General features: G+C 42.9%; 1 protein-coding gene across 4 annotated transcripts; it reads left to right on the forward strand.

The window, feature by feature from the left end:
* The first annotated feature begins 1,972 nt into the window (after positions 1–1,972).
* Positions 1,973–16,022, forward strand: ZNF594 (zinc finger protein 594). 4 transcript variants are annotated; one of them, XM_045824443.1, is made up of 3 exons: positions 1,973–2,157; positions 6,773–6,884; positions 12,507–16,022. In XM_045824443.1, the coding sequence occupies exons 2-3, from the start codon at positions 6,803–6,805 to the stop codon at positions 14,513–14,515; spliced, it is 2,091 nt and encodes a 696-aa protein (XP_045680399.1). In that variant the 5' UTR covers positions 1,973–2,157; positions 6,773–6,802; the 3' UTR covers positions 14,516–16,022. The 4 variants fall into 4 exon arrangements, with proteins under 4 accessions (XP_045680399.1, XP_045680402.1, XP_045680401.1 ...); XM_045824444.1 differs by lacking the exon at positions 1,973–2,157 and adding an exon at positions 2,813–2,924; XM_045824446.1 differs by lacking the exon at positions 6,773–6,884 and having other exon boundaries at positions 1,973–2,161.
* Positions 16,023–16,723: the final 701 nt, after the last annotated feature.

The raw sequence follows: 16,723 nt of genomic DNA on the forward strand, positions 1-16,723 counted from the left end.
CTTGACTTTGCTTGGTCCTAATTTACATCTTAAAAGATTTTTAAAACTGCATGCAGGAAAAAAAAAGCAAGGCATAATAACTGCTCAATAAATGTTTGCTGCTAATAAAAAAAGAATATTCACAGACTTTTTTCAATGCCTTTTTTTTTGTTCAATTTTGTGTCCTCAATGACTAACACACGTGGGAGTCCAATAAATATTGTGGAAGGAAGGTGGGGCGGAAAGAAGAGAAGATGGAAGAGAAGAAGGAAGGCTGACTATGTTTTAAAAAGATAGGTTATGATGTTCAGAGTGCCTTTTACCTCCATGATTCTAGAACATGAGTAACAATAACAAAAAGGCCATCGTTAATTAAGCTTTCAGCCCTGGCCGGGTGGATCAGTTGGTTGTAGTGCCCTTTGTGTCAGCCACCTGCACTGGTCTTCAGTTTCTCAGGCACATTGCCAGCTGCCACAGGACCTTGCACAAGTAGTTCCTGCTGCCAGAGATTCTCTCCCCCTACACCCTCTCATAATAGACAGTCCAAAGAGCTGTCTCTTTTTTTCTGGTAAAAAATAAAAACAAACAAAAAAACTATCTTTTCTTTCCATCGCCTCATGGGCCTTGTAGTAACATGAATCCCTTTCCACATCCCAACATGTAATATAGGCTGGCCAAAGTACCTCATCCACTGGATTCAGTGATTGGTCCAAGTTTGGGCATATGATCCAAGCAGAACCAAGCCGAATCCCTTTTTCTATAATTGCTATAGATGCTCTCCTTCAGTAACCCTGGGCTCTGAAACATACCTCCACGTGGAAAAAAAATTTATGAAGTCAACACAGAGAAAAGCAAGACCAAGCAATGGAGAGAAAGAAAGGAGTCCTGATGACAGGTGCTTAGATCCCTAAGTCCTGGCCTTTCCTGAAGTCTGTCCACCCCCCTGGCTTCTGTTACATGAGACAAGTTATGCTCTAGCCAGAGCTGGGTTTCTACCACTTCATTTCCTTTGCCTGACTAATCAAAGAAAGCCAGTTTCCAGAAAGTCTTCACAGACCTTCCTGTGTAGGTCAAGTTTTCATTAGTAAGTTCTTAGTGTATTCTCCAGCATAGCAGTCACCGCAGTTATCACTCCATATTTATTCATGGATTTATTTAAATATCTCCTTCACAAGTTCCATGAGAGGGCCTAGGGTTTTGCTGAACATTCATTGCATCAACAATGACTGGAGTGGGCACTCCACACATATTTGTAGAACAAATTAATCTCATAATGAATTCACGCTTCTGAAAGGGGCAGCAAGTTAAGCCCATAAAGGGTCAGAAAAAAAGAGTTCTTTGTTCAAAATAAGACTAAAAAGCACCCCCCCAAAAAACCCACTGTTAACATGACTTCATATTTCTCAACAAAAATGTAGCTACTGTCTTTCCCTGCAATTCCATTTTCCTTCTTCTTGTTTAAGCAGATCTTGGTTCTTACAACAAAACTAAAGCTAAAAAAAAAACCGCTTAATTTTGTTATTTCAAAGTAAAATAAGAAATACATGAAAACATTCATGGTTATAACTTTCCTGGAAAAAAAAAAAGAAGAGCAAATGGATAGAGGGCTAGCCCTACAAGATTTTAAAACATATTTAAAAGCTCACAGTTAGAATAGTTTATTATCGAAGAAGAGACAAATAGACAAGTGAACAGAAAAACACTTTAAATACATATGTAAATTTAGTTAATGATAAAGACGCCATTTAAAATCAGTGAGGAAGAGGATGATCCATCCAATGGGACTCAGGCCACACAGCTCATTAGTGGTGGGTCAGCTATTGTCTGACTTTCTGACCTCTGAACTTACCCTATTTTTGTTTCTCTCTGCGACAACAATAGCATGCGGGGGGCGGGGGGCAGAAAAACATTTAAAAGGCAGAACAAAAATGTAAAATTATTTGATGGGGTCGTTCACCCATACAGACCGGACTGAAACCCGGCCGTAGGCAAGTCTAGGACCTCCGGAGGACTCTACATCTCGGTGGTAACCAAGCGCACCTGGCGCTGGCGCCCCCGGGTGCACCAACCTGCGTGGCACAGGACCCTCTGGGAGTCGACTCACGCGACACCCAGCGTAGGACCAAGCCGGCGGAGTTTGTGCAGAGAAGATACCTGAGCCTGTGGGAGCACACGCGGGTTGGTGGGCACAGCAGGGGTCGAAAGGGGGGTGCGGGGGTAGCGCCACCGCCTCCTTAGGGAGCACACCAGAAGTAGCCACCCAATCCTGGTGTCCAAGATGTTGGCTCCGCGCCCGAGTTAGAACGGGATGCGCGATGGCGGCCGTGCAGGGGGGCCCCAGTGGAGCGGGAGGCGGGGGGTGGCCTGGAGGTGAGACCCCGCTGCGTTCGCAGAACTGGTAGCCCTGGCGCCTGGGGCCCTCCGGAAAGCTGGGTGGGCAGCAGATCTTCCGAGGCAGGAGATGAACCCACCCCTCTTTTCTTGAAGTGGGAGAGGCTGGGGCCTCCGGGACATGGGTGCGTGGGGCCTGGGCCTGGGCTTTCTGACCCTTGGCCCTCTTCTGGGTCTCGGTGTGGCCCGCCCACAGCCTTCCCCGCATCTCACTGCCTCCCCCCACTCCCACCCCCACCCCGCTCTAGTGTTTTCCAGTTTTCTCCTGTGCATTTCGCACACTGCACCTCCCCCAAACCCAGAAACAATCCTCAGTCGTAAATTGACTCTATTCCTTTCCCCTCGCTGTGGCAGGCTCCTTTGTAGTTTTTAACAATGGACGAGATCTGGTTTCTAAGCTCCGAGAGTAACTGACAGCCCTGCTGGGGAGACTAAGCTGAACTACAAGAATGAAGTGTATGCTTCAGACGTGTTCTAATATTTGATCTAAGCTATTAGCAGTGTTGGAGTTCAAAGGAGGGGACTGATTTAAGGCTGGTCTCTTCTTTGTAAAGGTCTGTATATCCTTTTAGGAGTAACTTCAAAAGTCATTTTCTTTGGGAAGCCTTCACCTACCTCCATTTTTAAGTTTCTCATCTTTTTTAAGCGTATTGAGCTAGTGCTAAGTTCATAAACTCTTATCTCCTTGTTTCAGGTGTGTGTCCGTGTGTGGTACAGGCCCCCACTCTAGGCAGGGACTCTGTCTTTGTTTAGCATCACCTAATGTGTGCACATGAGTATGAATTAAAAAGGATTGAAATGGTGCCCTGGCCAGATGGCTCAGTTGTTTGGAGTGTCATCCTGTACACCAAAAGGTTGCTGGTTCAATTCCCGGTCAGGGCATATACCTAGGTTGCAGGTTTGATCCCTGGTCGGTGCATAGAGGAGGCAACCAATGGATGGTTCTCTCTCACATTGATGTTTCTCTCTCTCTCTGTTCCTCTCTCTAAAATCAATTTTTAAAAAAGGATTGAAATGGTTAGAAGGTACTGACTTGAGGTGGGCCTGCAACAGTGGGCAGTATTTGTGTAAGTCAGAGGTTGAAAAATGATGGCTCCTGGCCAGATCCAACTGTAGATATATTTTCATAGTTCATGGTATTTGTTTTATTTGAATTAGTGGCCAAACTTTTATATCAGGAAATTTCTTTGACATCCACTCACACAAAAATCTAGATTTTCAGTACCTCTTAGAAAATCAGAAGATGTAGCCAAACAGGGCCCACGTGCCTACATGGTGCTGTTATTGACGGGAGAGACCTGGTTCTTCTTGCTGACGCATGTAAAGAATTACATATCAGCAAATCTAGTAGTATGTAATCAGTTTATTAGTGGCTCGCTTCCATGGAAGAGAACAGGACTGGGTAGAGTAGGGGGTGAAAGGCAAAGTTTCAGAGCAAAACAGGGTGAGAAAAACAAGAGAGGCTGGAGACCAGAGTGGCAAGCCCCTGGGCAGCCTGAGGCCGGGTGGCCAGAGGCCCTGTGGCCCGAGAGCCAAGAACACCCTGAGCCCGAGAGAGAGAGAGACAGACAGACAGACAGATAGACAAAGACAGACAGACAGAGACCTTTGTTCTCAGGACTTATATAGTTGGTGGGATAGGAGGGTAAAAAGTTACATATTGATTTATGGGTAAATGTGACACCAGCTTTCCTGGGGGAATGTGACTACCCAAATTTAGGGATGAATGGGGGTCTGTCCGCCCGAATTCTTATCTTGCTCCAGACTCCATTTGGTCATCCTGTTGTAAAATATGTGACAGGAGGCAGTTAATTAAATTTTGGGGCAATTTCCGAAGTTATTTGTGGGCACTTTCTGTAAGCATCAGGGATTCCCTTGTAAAACAGATAGTGACCAGAGGTAGGCAATTAACCAAACTCAAATTATGGGCTCTTTCTTGCTAATATAGTGTTTCTTGTGATATTAGAACACCTGGTGATATTATCAGACCAGACTTAGGACTGCTGACTTAGCATGTGAGACTTGTGTCCTTCCTCCTCCTTGCCTCAGTCTACTATTTATTTTACCTAATTGGTAAAAGGTGTTTCCTGGCAACCAGGGTGATAAATGCTGGTCAATGACAGTATTGCAGTCTCAGAGTTCTTCCTATGCTGTCTCCTGCTTCATTGTTAGTAGGAGTTGAGTAGCAAGTCATTCCTTTCGACTTGGTCTAAAATTTCCAGATTTCTTGTCCCCACTGATCCATTGTCTTTCCCTGACACGGAAAACATGTATCAGTTGTCATTTATCACCTAGTTTGCTGCACTCCTGATTAACTGCCTGGCCCCTTGCAGCCATTTGAGTTCTTGATTCCGGATGTAGATAGAGGCAAATAGGGAGGGCATCATGAGTAAGAGAGTCATGGGCAAAGGGATGGAATGGAGAGAAGCCTAGTATGTGGAGAAATTAGGGAGGATTCCAGAGCATAGGTTTGCTTTTAGGTGAATCATAGAGTTGAGCTATTGTTATGGGTTGAATTATGTCCCCCCAAAAAGATACGTAAGGTCCTAATCTACAGTACCTTAGAAAGTGATCTTATTTGGAAATAGGGTTGTTGCAACTATCTCTTGGTAAGGTGAGGTCATATTGGTATAGAATTGGCCCCTAATTCAATGTGACTGGTGTTCTTATAAGAACATGGCCATGTGAAGGAAGAGACAGAGGGAGAGTGGCATGTGAAGATTGAGTCAAAGATTGGAGTGATGCATCTACAAAGCAGGAAAGACAAGGATTGTCACCAGATGCCAGGAGAGAGGCACAGAACAGTTATCCCTTAGAGCCTGTGACTGGCTCTGGGCACCCTGTTTGGATCTACAAAGTGATCCACAGTTTGTGGCTGCCTCTGCTGAGCCCGCATGTTCACAGGAAGGACCGAGCTATGCACCAAGGCAGGCTTCCACTGAGTCTGGGGGCAGGTCAGCAAAAGGCCCAAGGCACCCAAAGATCTGCCTCCGCCTGCTGGCTGCCTTATAGGTTCATTCACTGAAAGAGTCTCTGGCAGTACACAAGTTGCATGAGAAAGGTTTTCAGTGAGCACATGGTGTTCACCAGATTGATAGAGGTTCAATCTCAGTGCTAGTGCTGGGTCTGAGGCCACTCAGCAAAAGTCCCAGTGTATACCAAGTCTAGCTTCCCCCTGCTGGGTTTCTGCAGACCTTTGTGGTGGGCCATGGTGTCAGGAAATCATCAGACTTAGGCAAGCGGAATTTATCAGGCCCAAGTAGACCAAGATTTGGCTGTGTGAAGAGAGGGCTTTGTACCAGTGGGGAGTGCAAGAGAAAGATAGCCCCTGTCCTTGAGACACACAGCTTAGTCTGTCCCAGATGTTTCAGAGAGCCCAAGCTCAGCAGAGCAGGGCCACCAGGAGTCCAGGAGGGTAGAGTTAGTGGATCTCCCATGTCGGGGAGTGCTAGTCAGGTTTAGGGGAAGGAGGGAGGAGTGGTCCTCACCCCAGTCACCAACACCCCCTGAGTCTGCCTGGACCTCTACACCCCTTCCCAGACAACTGAATCCTCAGCTGGGTTTGGGCTCTGAAAGATGGGTGACAGGGAGTCCAGAGGGTGGGGCTATTGCATTCCCACAGGCTGATGCCAGAAGGAGGATAATGCTCCTACCAAGAAAGGTGGCATCTGCAGTGTGGGAGAGGAACTCAGCACAGGAATCCTGGCAGCTGTCCCTTCAGCCCTCTTCCCAGATCCACAATCCCCAGTCCCTCTTCAAGCGACTCTAGTCCACTCTTCTCTCCCTCCACCAGAGCCCAGAGTGGCTGCGATTGAGATATTTGTGCATTGGCCCTTTAAAAGAGCTCCTGTGCCCTAGCAGACTCCTGTCTCTCCCTGGCAGACAGAATCCCTACTGATTTTCACAGTCAGATGTTACATAGCCTCCTCTTCTGGCTCTGGTGCCCTGGGCTGGGAATCCCAGCCTGGGGTTGAGACCCCATGCTCCTCAAGGGGAACCTTTGCAGCTGAGGTATCCCTCCAGATATCAGCTGCAGCCCATGGGAGTGGGGCCAGCCCATTTCACATCTCTCCCCCACTTCCTATCAATGTTGATGTGGCTTCTTCTGTAAATCCTTGGTTATGAGACTTCTATTCAGCTTGTCTTTGGGTTATTCAGGTTGATGGTTCTATGTTTTAACTGTAATTCCAGTTTGGTCCTGGGAGGGGGTGAGTGTAACATCCACCTACTCCACCACTGTCTTAGATCTTGGTCTCTCACATTTTTAGAGGGAGAGGCAAGATGAGCTACTGAGACCAAGGGTAATACAGGAAGTAGTAGATTTTAAAAGAGAAGAGAGGGTATGGCGTATTTGCTACTGGCTCTCCATTGGGCAGTTTTTGAGCAGGAACTTCTATTTCAGAATTCAAGATGCTGCAGGATGCAGCTGTGAATGAATCACAAAAGGATGCTGGGCACCAGATCTGCACTCAGTTGGAATCTTTGCAAGGAAGAGGCAGAGCTGGTCTTACTGGGTAAGGGCTCCATCCTCAACATAGAATCCATACACTCTAACTTCTTGTTCAGTTGAAAAAAAAAAACAAATGTTTTTAAGATCTCAGTGGAATTAGAGGATTAAGGATTCCCAATGGCTTTGACCCTTGGAGGCAAGATCCTTCAGCTCTTTGGTAAAGGATAGCTAGCCTGACCTATGACATTAGAAATCACAGATTCTTGACTTGCCCTGTGCTTTCTCTCTCTCTGTCTTATTAGTCCTGTTAGACCAATAGTTAACCAAAATTCCACTCATCTTCAAATCTCAGACCTATTCCCCCCATCTTTGAAAACCACTCTTCCTCCTGTGCCCTCTGTCTTCATAAATAGCACCACATCCCACTCATTTCTCAAGTCAGAAAACTGAAAGGCCATTCTTGACTTCTTTCTTTCCCCACATGCATTACCATGTTCTGTTGATTCTAGGCTGACCCACAGTAGACAGTGCTTACCTTGTTGGTCACTGATCACACTATCTTGTTACCTGTTTACACATATGTCTCCCTTCCATTAAACTGTAAGTTCCTTGAGGGCAAAGACCACATCTGATGGTCTTCAAAAGTGATGTTCACTTTTGTATTCCCAATACCTAGTACGATGTCTGGAACACAGTGGGTGCTCAGTTAGTGTATGTTAGGCAAACAAATCAGTAAGTGACATGAACACTGAGGCCCTTTTCCCAGAAACTCTTGAGTTCCGCTATATTGGACTATAGAGGAGGACTCATCACTGATCAAGCTTATGTTTCAGATGCTGTTCCCTCCTACTTCAGACATCCTCTGAGGGAAAGAGTTCCTTAAACTACTTCTGGTGGAAGTGGATGAAAAATTTTAGTAGTGTGGCCACCAGTCTCTGAGGAGAGAGCTGTGTAGGACAAAGGACTAGGTACTTTACCATTCCCATGCCTGTGGCAAAGTTTGATTCTAATGATTCTTATAGAAGAGTGCTTTTCTCACTATTTGCAAATAATGTATTGTTTCCTCTTTCTAGCTCCCTTACTACTTTGCTTGTATCATCTTCACTTTGTTCTAGATCTAAGATGAAATTATACTGTGTATTCATTATCAGCCAGGATCCAGTCAGGAGACAAAAAACTATACCAGTTATTCAAACAAGGGACATTTTATATAAAGAATGTTTACATAGTAAAAGGTGGTTAACTACTTAAAGGGTTACAAGAGGACTCTAAAGAGTACAGAAATAGATGATGCAGGAAGCAGCCTTACCTTGAATTAAGGGAAAATAAACAAGGAGGAAACCAAGAATTTAGGAGGGGACTCCATAGCTCAAAGCTGAGATTCAGATGTTTTTGAAGAGGTTGTGGCTGCCAGAGGGACACATAGCCTGATGGTGGTGAAGAGTCTTTTCAAAGGGCATAGGCCAGAGCTGGTCTGTAAGAGTGGCCTGCCTAATGCAGAGAAATTCACTGTAGGGTCTAGTCCGCCTGCTGGGTGGTGGAAAACTCATTGGAGGGCATGAGTGGGCCAGAGCTGGTTCACCACAAGCTATTAAGCCTCCCATCTGTTGATCTGCTGCCCTCCCCTCCCCGGCAAAAAACAAAATAGCTTACTAGTATCAGGAAGAGAAATCCCTTTCTCTGTGTGTGGCTCACAGTGGTCCTTCAGTGCCCTCTGCTGACTAAGCCAGAGAACAGGAGAAATGTTTCAGGGTCCAGCTCCAGTACCAAAAGTAGGCTGAAGAAGACAAAATGGGACTGTATAATACGATCCCACTTTTGTATATAACAGAACATTGGCAGTGTCTGTCTTTGGATGGCAGGATCAAGGCATTATAGGTGCTTATTATTTTCTCTGTTTTTTGTTTTCCTGTAAACATGCAGTATTTTTATAATCAACAAAAATGTTATGGAAAAAGTATTTGTAATTTTAAGAGATTCCTTCTCTAAAATTATGAAAAAATGATTATGAAGTCCATTAAGAGTCTGAGTCACTCTAATGGTATCTGTTGATTTCCTGTCATGAAAGATAGGCAAAGCATTACAATTTATACTCATTCCCACCACCTCTCCTCCTCACAGTGCAATTTTTATAATATAATTATTTTAACACTGTCATGGTTTAAATCATTCACTTCCTATTCTACAAAAACAGTTTCCAGTTATTTAATCTCAGTTCTGCAATTAAAATGATTCAGTGCTCACCATCGATTTTTTTACATTGTCTTCTCAATTCCTTAATGTTTAACTTATTTCTTCATTGGCTATATTCCAGGCAAGCAGTCCTTTCCAAAAAGGATGCTCGATGGGTGTCAAACTCCATGAATTTTTTTTTACCTACCTGATAATGTTTTCCTATGCATTTAACATGAAAGTGCATGTTGCTGGGTACAAACTTTTTTGGAGCACATTTTTTCTCTTCATAACTTTTTTAGGCATTACTATACAGTCATCCTTGGGTATCGGGATATGGATTGGTTCCAGGACCCCTGTGGATTCCAGAATCCACACGTGCTCAATCCCTTATATAAAATAGTGTCGTATTTGCATATACTTACACACATCCTCCCATCTACTTTACATCATCTCTAGGTTACTTACAATACCTAATACCTAATGTAAATGATATGTAGTTATTTATGCTATATTGTTTAGGGAATGACAAGAAAAAAAGTATGTACATGTTCAGTATAGAAGCAATCATCATAGGCCTAACTATGAAGTACATGTCAGCAACAATGTAACTTTTTTAAAGATTGTATTTATTTATTTTTAAAGAGAGGGGAAGGGAGGGAGAGAAACATCAATGTGTGGTTGCCTCTCACATGGCCCCCGCTGGGGACCTGGCACTGGAGACCTGGCCCACTGCGGCGGTGACCCTTTGGTTCCCAGCCCATGCTCAATCCACTGAGTCAATTGACACCAGCCAGGGCAACTATGTAACTTTTTAAAAAAAGATTTTCAACAGTAGTGGTTGAATCCACAATTGTAGAATGCTAGAGTGTGGAGGGCCAACTGTGTTCTGTCTGGCATTAAGTGTAACTGTGGAGAAGTGTAAAGTCAACCTGAAATTATCTCACACATTACTTGTTTTTTTGCCTACATGCCCATTGGCTCATTTGTTCCTGAAATGTAGTTATTTCATCAGGAGATATCTTGGTGTTGACTGTTACATATCAACTTTTTATGGGCTACAACACACCCTTCCAATAGATTCAAGTCTTCTTTTCAGCAATATTTTCCTGTTACATGTTTGAATGTTCTTATTTTGTTCTTTTCTTCAGTAATACTAATTTTATGTATTTGAATATCTTTCTATTGCTACTGGTCTTCTCTATAATCATATTTATATTCATTTCATTCAGTATGATTTCTCCAGGTCTCATCATAACCCTGTACTGATTATTTTGTTGTTTCTTAGGTGAATTTCATCTACATAATACATCTAGTTTTCTCTTGCATTTCTTTTCTCAACTCTTTCAAATTCTCATTTTTTATTATTTTATAACCTATAATCTATTTTAAAGCCTTATATCTCTTCTTTGAGATAATGGAGAACTCTGATGTTTCATATCAATTCCTTTGGTATTCTTCTCGGAGGTATGCTCCTAATCCCTCTGTTATTCACGTTCCTTTCTTTCTTAAAACAATCACCACCACCTATTTTCAAGCACACTTCCCACACAGTTACCTTAATGATTACGACTGAGCAGTGAATGAATCAGACTCTCCATTAAAGATTACCATGGGAAGAGGCAGAGGGAACAGAGCAAGGGCACTTTAGGACCTTCATGCAGATTTGCTGCCACAAACACCTTCTCATCTAATCTACAGTCATATCTCCCTTCAGTTTTTGGTTTCCAGGAGATCAACATGGGCACAAGGGAAAGCCCTTTAGATCACAGGCTTTTCATTATACAATTTGAAAGTCACACTGTCTACTCCTTCTTCACCTTGCCTAACCTCTGTCAGTGTTCCGTAGCTAGAACTAGGCAGAGGGAATAGAAATGACCTGCCAGCATGGCTCCCCACTTTAGCACTGCCTCTTCCCGCTCTGATGTGTCAGACTAGATGTCTACAGAGACAGTCCTTGCTTTCTCCATGACTCCCCTCCTGCCGTGCTCTAGATGTCTTCACTCTGATCAGAAGGTCACTGAATGTGCCATTCAGAAATATGAACCTTTGGGAGATGTCTGTATGTGGCCCTCTTTTTAAAGATGGAGTTCACCTCATTTGTCATTCTTTTCATTGTTTTCAGTGGCTTTTGAGAAGTACCTTTACCATCTTTTAGCATGTTTCTGACTTTTGAACAATATATATCAAACAAACAAACAAACAAAAAAACACTTTAGGAGAAAATTATGATAAAGCCAGTTCTTTCCAGTATTTTATTTGACTTATTTAAATGAAATCCAGCCTGGATGTGGAGGTTTATGCTAGGGACATTCTACTCACTGATAGTTCTTGGGCTTAAAGGGTCAACATTAATAGTAATAATAACAGCAGATGCCACTAATATAGTGCTTTCTATATGCCAAGCACCGTTCTAAATGTTTTACATATATTTATTCTCATAACAACTGTGAGGTAAATGCTATTACTCTCTCCATTTTAGAGTGAGGAAACTGAGGGACAGAGGGCTGCAGTGACTTGCCTGAGATCACACAGTGAGTAAGTGAGGGAGCCAGGATTCAAATCCAGGCAGTTGGCCCTGTAGTCCATTAGGAGTCTGTGTTCTGAATCATTGTGTTGTGTTACCTCTTATTCATTGCAAAAAGATTAATGACTAGAGAGTTTATAGCACTAGGGCCAAGGTGAAATGGCTCACTCAAGGAGCTCAGAAATGTGTTTTTGTGGGGGAAACGTCAGGAATTTGAGGATACAGACACGTAAAAATAGTAAGCTCATCTTACTATTACTTAATAGCTCATCTGCTTCCAGTCACAGGAGGATACAAAGTTGCCATACAAAAGGGAGGCAATTCTACCAGAATACCAGAAAGAAAAATGCCAGGTCTGAGAAAGGGAGAATTGGTTCCTATTAAAATGACAGGCAAACATTTTTATTCTGAGGCATAGTTTCAGAATTGTTTAACTGTTATTATTGGGAGGAAAGGGTAGGGTGCCAGTTATTAATTTATTGCCTCTCAACTCCAAATCTACCCTTCTTTGCCTTGCTTTGCTTCTGAATCTCAACCATTCCTCCTTTGCCAGCTGGTACAAGATTTAGATTTTTGTCAACAGAGGATGCTGGAGGGACAATTCAAGGCCACTGAAAAAGAAGAAAACTCTTCCTGGTGCTGGTGTGCTTTTATTACACACAGGATCCGCCAAGTTTCTACCCCATCAAAAAGGCCACATCCTGGAGCCAGCTCCAGACCACCCGCCTCCTCCCATGAATTTTCCTACCACCCCACAGACCACTCCCACACACCAGCTCCAGCCTGCGCCTGACACATGTCTTCTCTGCCGGTAGGGTATGTGTTCCTGTGATGCCGCAGTCTCTCTAAAAAGGTCTGAACCTCAGCCCCAGTGAGGAAGAGTTCTCCTCTAGTTTCTTTGTTCCTCCTTCTTAAACTTCCCAACATAGGGAGAGGTGATTTTTGTATTTTAGGAATTATAGAATGGCCTACTGCTTATCATTTCAGATTCTGAGACCAGGAATAAGATGAAGAACTGGAAGGCAAAGAGGAAAATTTCTGAAGAAAAAGATTTAGCGAGGGCTGTACTGGGAGTACACCAAAGACAAACCTCCCAGGAATGTGGGTTAGTCAAAACCAGTGATCCCAAGGACAGGTTAGTGCTGCATTGGGTAAGCCCCTCAGAGGATGCAGTGAGGCAGCCTCCTTCCCAAGAGAGAGCCATCATGGAAGTGGACCTCATCCCCAAGAAAGCCATTTCAGAAGAGAGGGGCCACAGATACAATGAAGGAGGAAAAATACTTTCTGCTGGAGAAAGATCCCACAGGTATGATGTCTGTGGCCAGAGCTTCAAACAGAAGTCAGAACTAACTGAACATCAGAAAACTGATAATATCAAGAAAATCTATGAATGTAAGGAATGCGGAAAAACTTTTAATCGGGGCTCAAGCCTGGTTATACATCAGAGAACTCATTCAGGAAAGAAACCATATGTATGTAACGAATGTGGAAAAGACTTTAATCAAAGTTCAAATCTTATTATACATCAGAGAATTCATACAGGAAAGAAGCCTTATATATGTCATGAATGTGGGAAGGACTTCAATCAGAGCTCTAATCTGGTTAGACATAAGAGAACTCACAGCGGTGAGAATCCCTATGAATGTAAAGAGTGTGGGAAGGCCTTCAAGGGAAGCTCAAACCTTGTCCTACACCAGAGAATTCATAGCGGAGGGAAGCCTTATATATGTAATGAATGTGGGAAGGCCTTCAATCAAAGCTCAGATCTTATAATACATCACAGAATTCACACAGGAGAGAAACCCTATGAATGTAATGAATGTGGACAAGCCTTCAGCCAGAGTTCACACCTTGTCACACATCAGCGAATTCATACTGGAGAGAAACCCTTCAAGTGTAATGAATGTGAAAAGGCCTTCCAACAGCGTTCATGCCTTACTGAACACCAGAGACTCCACAGTGGAGAGAAACCTCATGAATGTCGTAAATGTGGGAAATCCTTCAGTGGGCGCACAGCTTTTCTTAAACATCAGAGACTGCATACTGGAAAGGAACTTGAATGTGAAAAAGCCTGTACTTCTGAGTTGGACCTTATCAAACAACAGAGAATACATAGGGAAGAAAAACCATATGAATGTACTGAGTGTGGTAAAACTTTCCGGGGAAGTTCAGATCTAATTCGGCACTGGATAATTCATACTGGAGAGAAACCGTATGAATGTAGTGAATGTGGGAAAGCCTTTAGCCAGAGGTCTCACCTTGTTACACATCAGAAAATTCACACTGGAGAGAAGCCCTATCAGTGCAAAGAATGTGGGAAAGCCTTTTGGCAGCGTTCACTCCTCATTCAACATCAGAGGATCCACAGTGGGGAGAAACCCTATGAATGTAAGGAATGTGGAAAATCCTTCATCTGGCACACAGCTTTTCTCAAACATCAAAGACTTCATACTGGAGAGAAACTTGAAGGTGAGAAAACATTCAGCAAGGATGAGTTGTTTAAAGGAGAGCAGAGAATTCACTATGAAGAAAATGCTTGTCCAGGAAATCAGTGTGATAGAACTTTCCGGAACAGCTCAGACCTCATCACACATCAAGTCACTTATGCCAGAGAGAAACCATATGAATGTAAAGAATGTGGAAAAACCTTCAGTCAGAGCTCAGACCTTATGAGACATCACAGAATTCACAGTGGTGAAAAACCTTATGTATGCACTAAATGTGGGAAACCTTTTAGGGGAAGCTCAGATCTTATTAAACACCATCGTGTTCACACTGGAGAGAAACCTTATGAATGCCCTGAATGTGGAAAAGCCTTCAGTCAGAACTCACATCTTGTTAGTCACCAGAGAATTCATACTGGAGAGAAACCCTTTGAATGCAGTAACTGTGGAAAGGCCTTCAGTGGGCACACAGACTTTCTTAAACATCAGAAACTTCATCCTGGACAGGAACTTGGGGAATGTGAGAGGGTCTTCACACAGGACTTATTCTAACAGGTTGCACAACCTAATGAATGTAGGAAAAGCCTGGTGGAGATCACATCTTATTGCACTATAGAGGATTCTTATTATTGAAAACCACTTGAAAAAAGGAAAACATTACAAGAGTCCTAGTGGATGGAAAACATGTAAGTGTAGTCAGGTGGAAAAGTTCTTGGACATAAAATAACCTTTTTTCTGCCTCAGAACTACATTGGAGTATGGTCCCCAGCATATAATTACTTGACAGTGTTTTAGGCAACTTCTATTGTTACTAAATCATTATAAATAACTTTGGCAACACCCAAAACTAAATTCTCCGTAAAAGGAGCCCTTTAAATATTGACTACCGAGTCCAGTGACCAGTAAAAATCTTAAGTACTTTAATGTGATTAAATCTTTCTCTGGGATGAATTCTTCCCCTTAGGTAGGTGTTTTACACATTCTTTTTTTTTCCATCCTTATAAAAATATGTTTATACATATGCAAAAATACTAATTAGAATGAACCACTAATTGAGAAGAAACCAAAAAAATAATAGAAATGACGAGATAGCTGAAGGCCAGGAGGAGACAAGAGCCACAGGAGGAGTTTCCCCAGAGAAACAGGAGTGACTACTAGTAGTATCAGGAAATGAAAGGCCAAGGGACAGGAGAACAGTAGGTTTGGGGACTAGGATAAGACTGAGTACTGGGACCGAGCATTTAGGTGACATGGGTTGCTGGGAATTCAAAGAAAGCATCTACTATGAAAGGTCAGTTGATTATAGGGGAAGTGGTTTTGTCTTGAACCAGGACTTTGTATGTAATTGGGCACAGCTTATTTGAGAATGGGGGAATCTAAATAGAACTCTGAAGAGAGGTCATCGTTTAAGCTGCCAACTAATTTGGTAATTAGGCCCTGCCTCTGGGCAAACTCGGTCCTTAAATATTTCTTATATTTTGAACTACTGGCAGATTGCATCTGAATTTCCATGAGTCATCAGATAAGAAAGCTACTGAGAGAACCATGTAAGGCAAGGAGAATTTCGACCTCATATCTTTCCTCAGTGGGAGTAGCTTGTGAAATGCATAGAAGGGATCAGTGGTTCACAATGGGATGGTTTTGCCTCCTGGGGACATTTGGCAATGTCCAGAGACATTTTGGTTGTCACAACTTGAAGAAAATGTTGACTATCTAAAGTCCAGGGATGTTTTAAATATCTTAAAATATACAGCCCTACACCCCTCCCAAACAAAAAATTACCTGATCTCAAGTGTCACTAGTGCCATCCTTGAGGAACCCTGCCCATGGCTATTTAGAACACCAGTCACCTGGGGCCATTTAAGCGAGCATTTCAGTGTCATGTGGGCAGTGTCCCAGGGGAATTCATAGAAACCTTTAATTTAATTAGGAGGAAATCTAGTATGGAGGGAGCACAGACATGGGTTTGAATCCCCATATGATGTATTGGTTTCAGGACTCGAGCAAACTATGTAACCCCTCTGATCTTTATTTTCCTTATTAATAAAGCAGTGATAAAGTAATCCACCTCATGGACTAATTATGAGTTGTTTTTTTAAAATATTTTATTGATTATGCTATTACAGTTGTCCCATCTTTTTCTCCCCTTTATTCCCCTTCATCCTGCACCCTCCCTTCCACTGGCATTGCCCCCCTCCCTTTGTTCACACCATGGATCATACTTATAAGTTCTTCGGCTTCTCCATTTCTTATGCTATTCTTAACCTCCCCTGTCTATTTTGTACCTACCCATTACTCTTCTGATTCGCTATACCATTTCCTCCATCCTCCCCTGCCAACCCAATTGTGAGTTTTAAATGAGAAACTGAAATTTGCTGTTGACACACAGAAAACCATCTAGAGCTCTAATCATTTTAAAACAAAGTATTTACAAGCAAAACATAACATGTAAGATACAGTGCTGTCTTGTAACTGGTATAAAGAATATGACCTATTAAAGTTCAAGGCTCTGGGGGGCTGTAGCATCCTCAGAGGGGCACTCTGAACATTAGTGGGATGTCTTGAAGTGGAGAAGCCCACTTACACCATCCCACACCATCCCAAAAGCTGGCTGCTTGTGGATGGTGATACAGAGCATGCCTACCCCCATCACTGTCTCAAATGTTAAAGCTCTTTAATAATCTCACATAAATTAATATTCTTTTTATATCAGAATGTCTTTAAATATATTTAGGAAGCAAAAGGATTTCAAAATGGCTA

This window comes from Phyllostomus hastatus, unplaced genomic scaffold (genome assembly GCF_019186645.2).
Source record: "Phyllostomus hastatus isolate PE091 unplaced genomic scaffold, TTU_PhHast_1.1 phas_scaffold_55, whole genome shotgun sequence".
Lineage (NCBI taxonomy): Eukaryota > Metazoa > Chordata > Mammalia > Chiroptera > Phyllostomidae > Phyllostomus > Phyllostomus hastatus.

Bases quoted from the DNA above. Each gene is read 5' to 3' on its own strand.
- ZNF594 (XM_045824443.1), top strand. From the start codon at position 6,803: ATGAATCACAAAAGGATGCTGGGCACCAGATCTGCACTCAGTTGGAAT. The intron at 6,885-12,506 runs GTAAGGGCTCCA...TTATCATTTCAG, and splicing joins GGCAGAGCTGGTCTTACTGG to ATTCTGAGACCAGGAATAAG.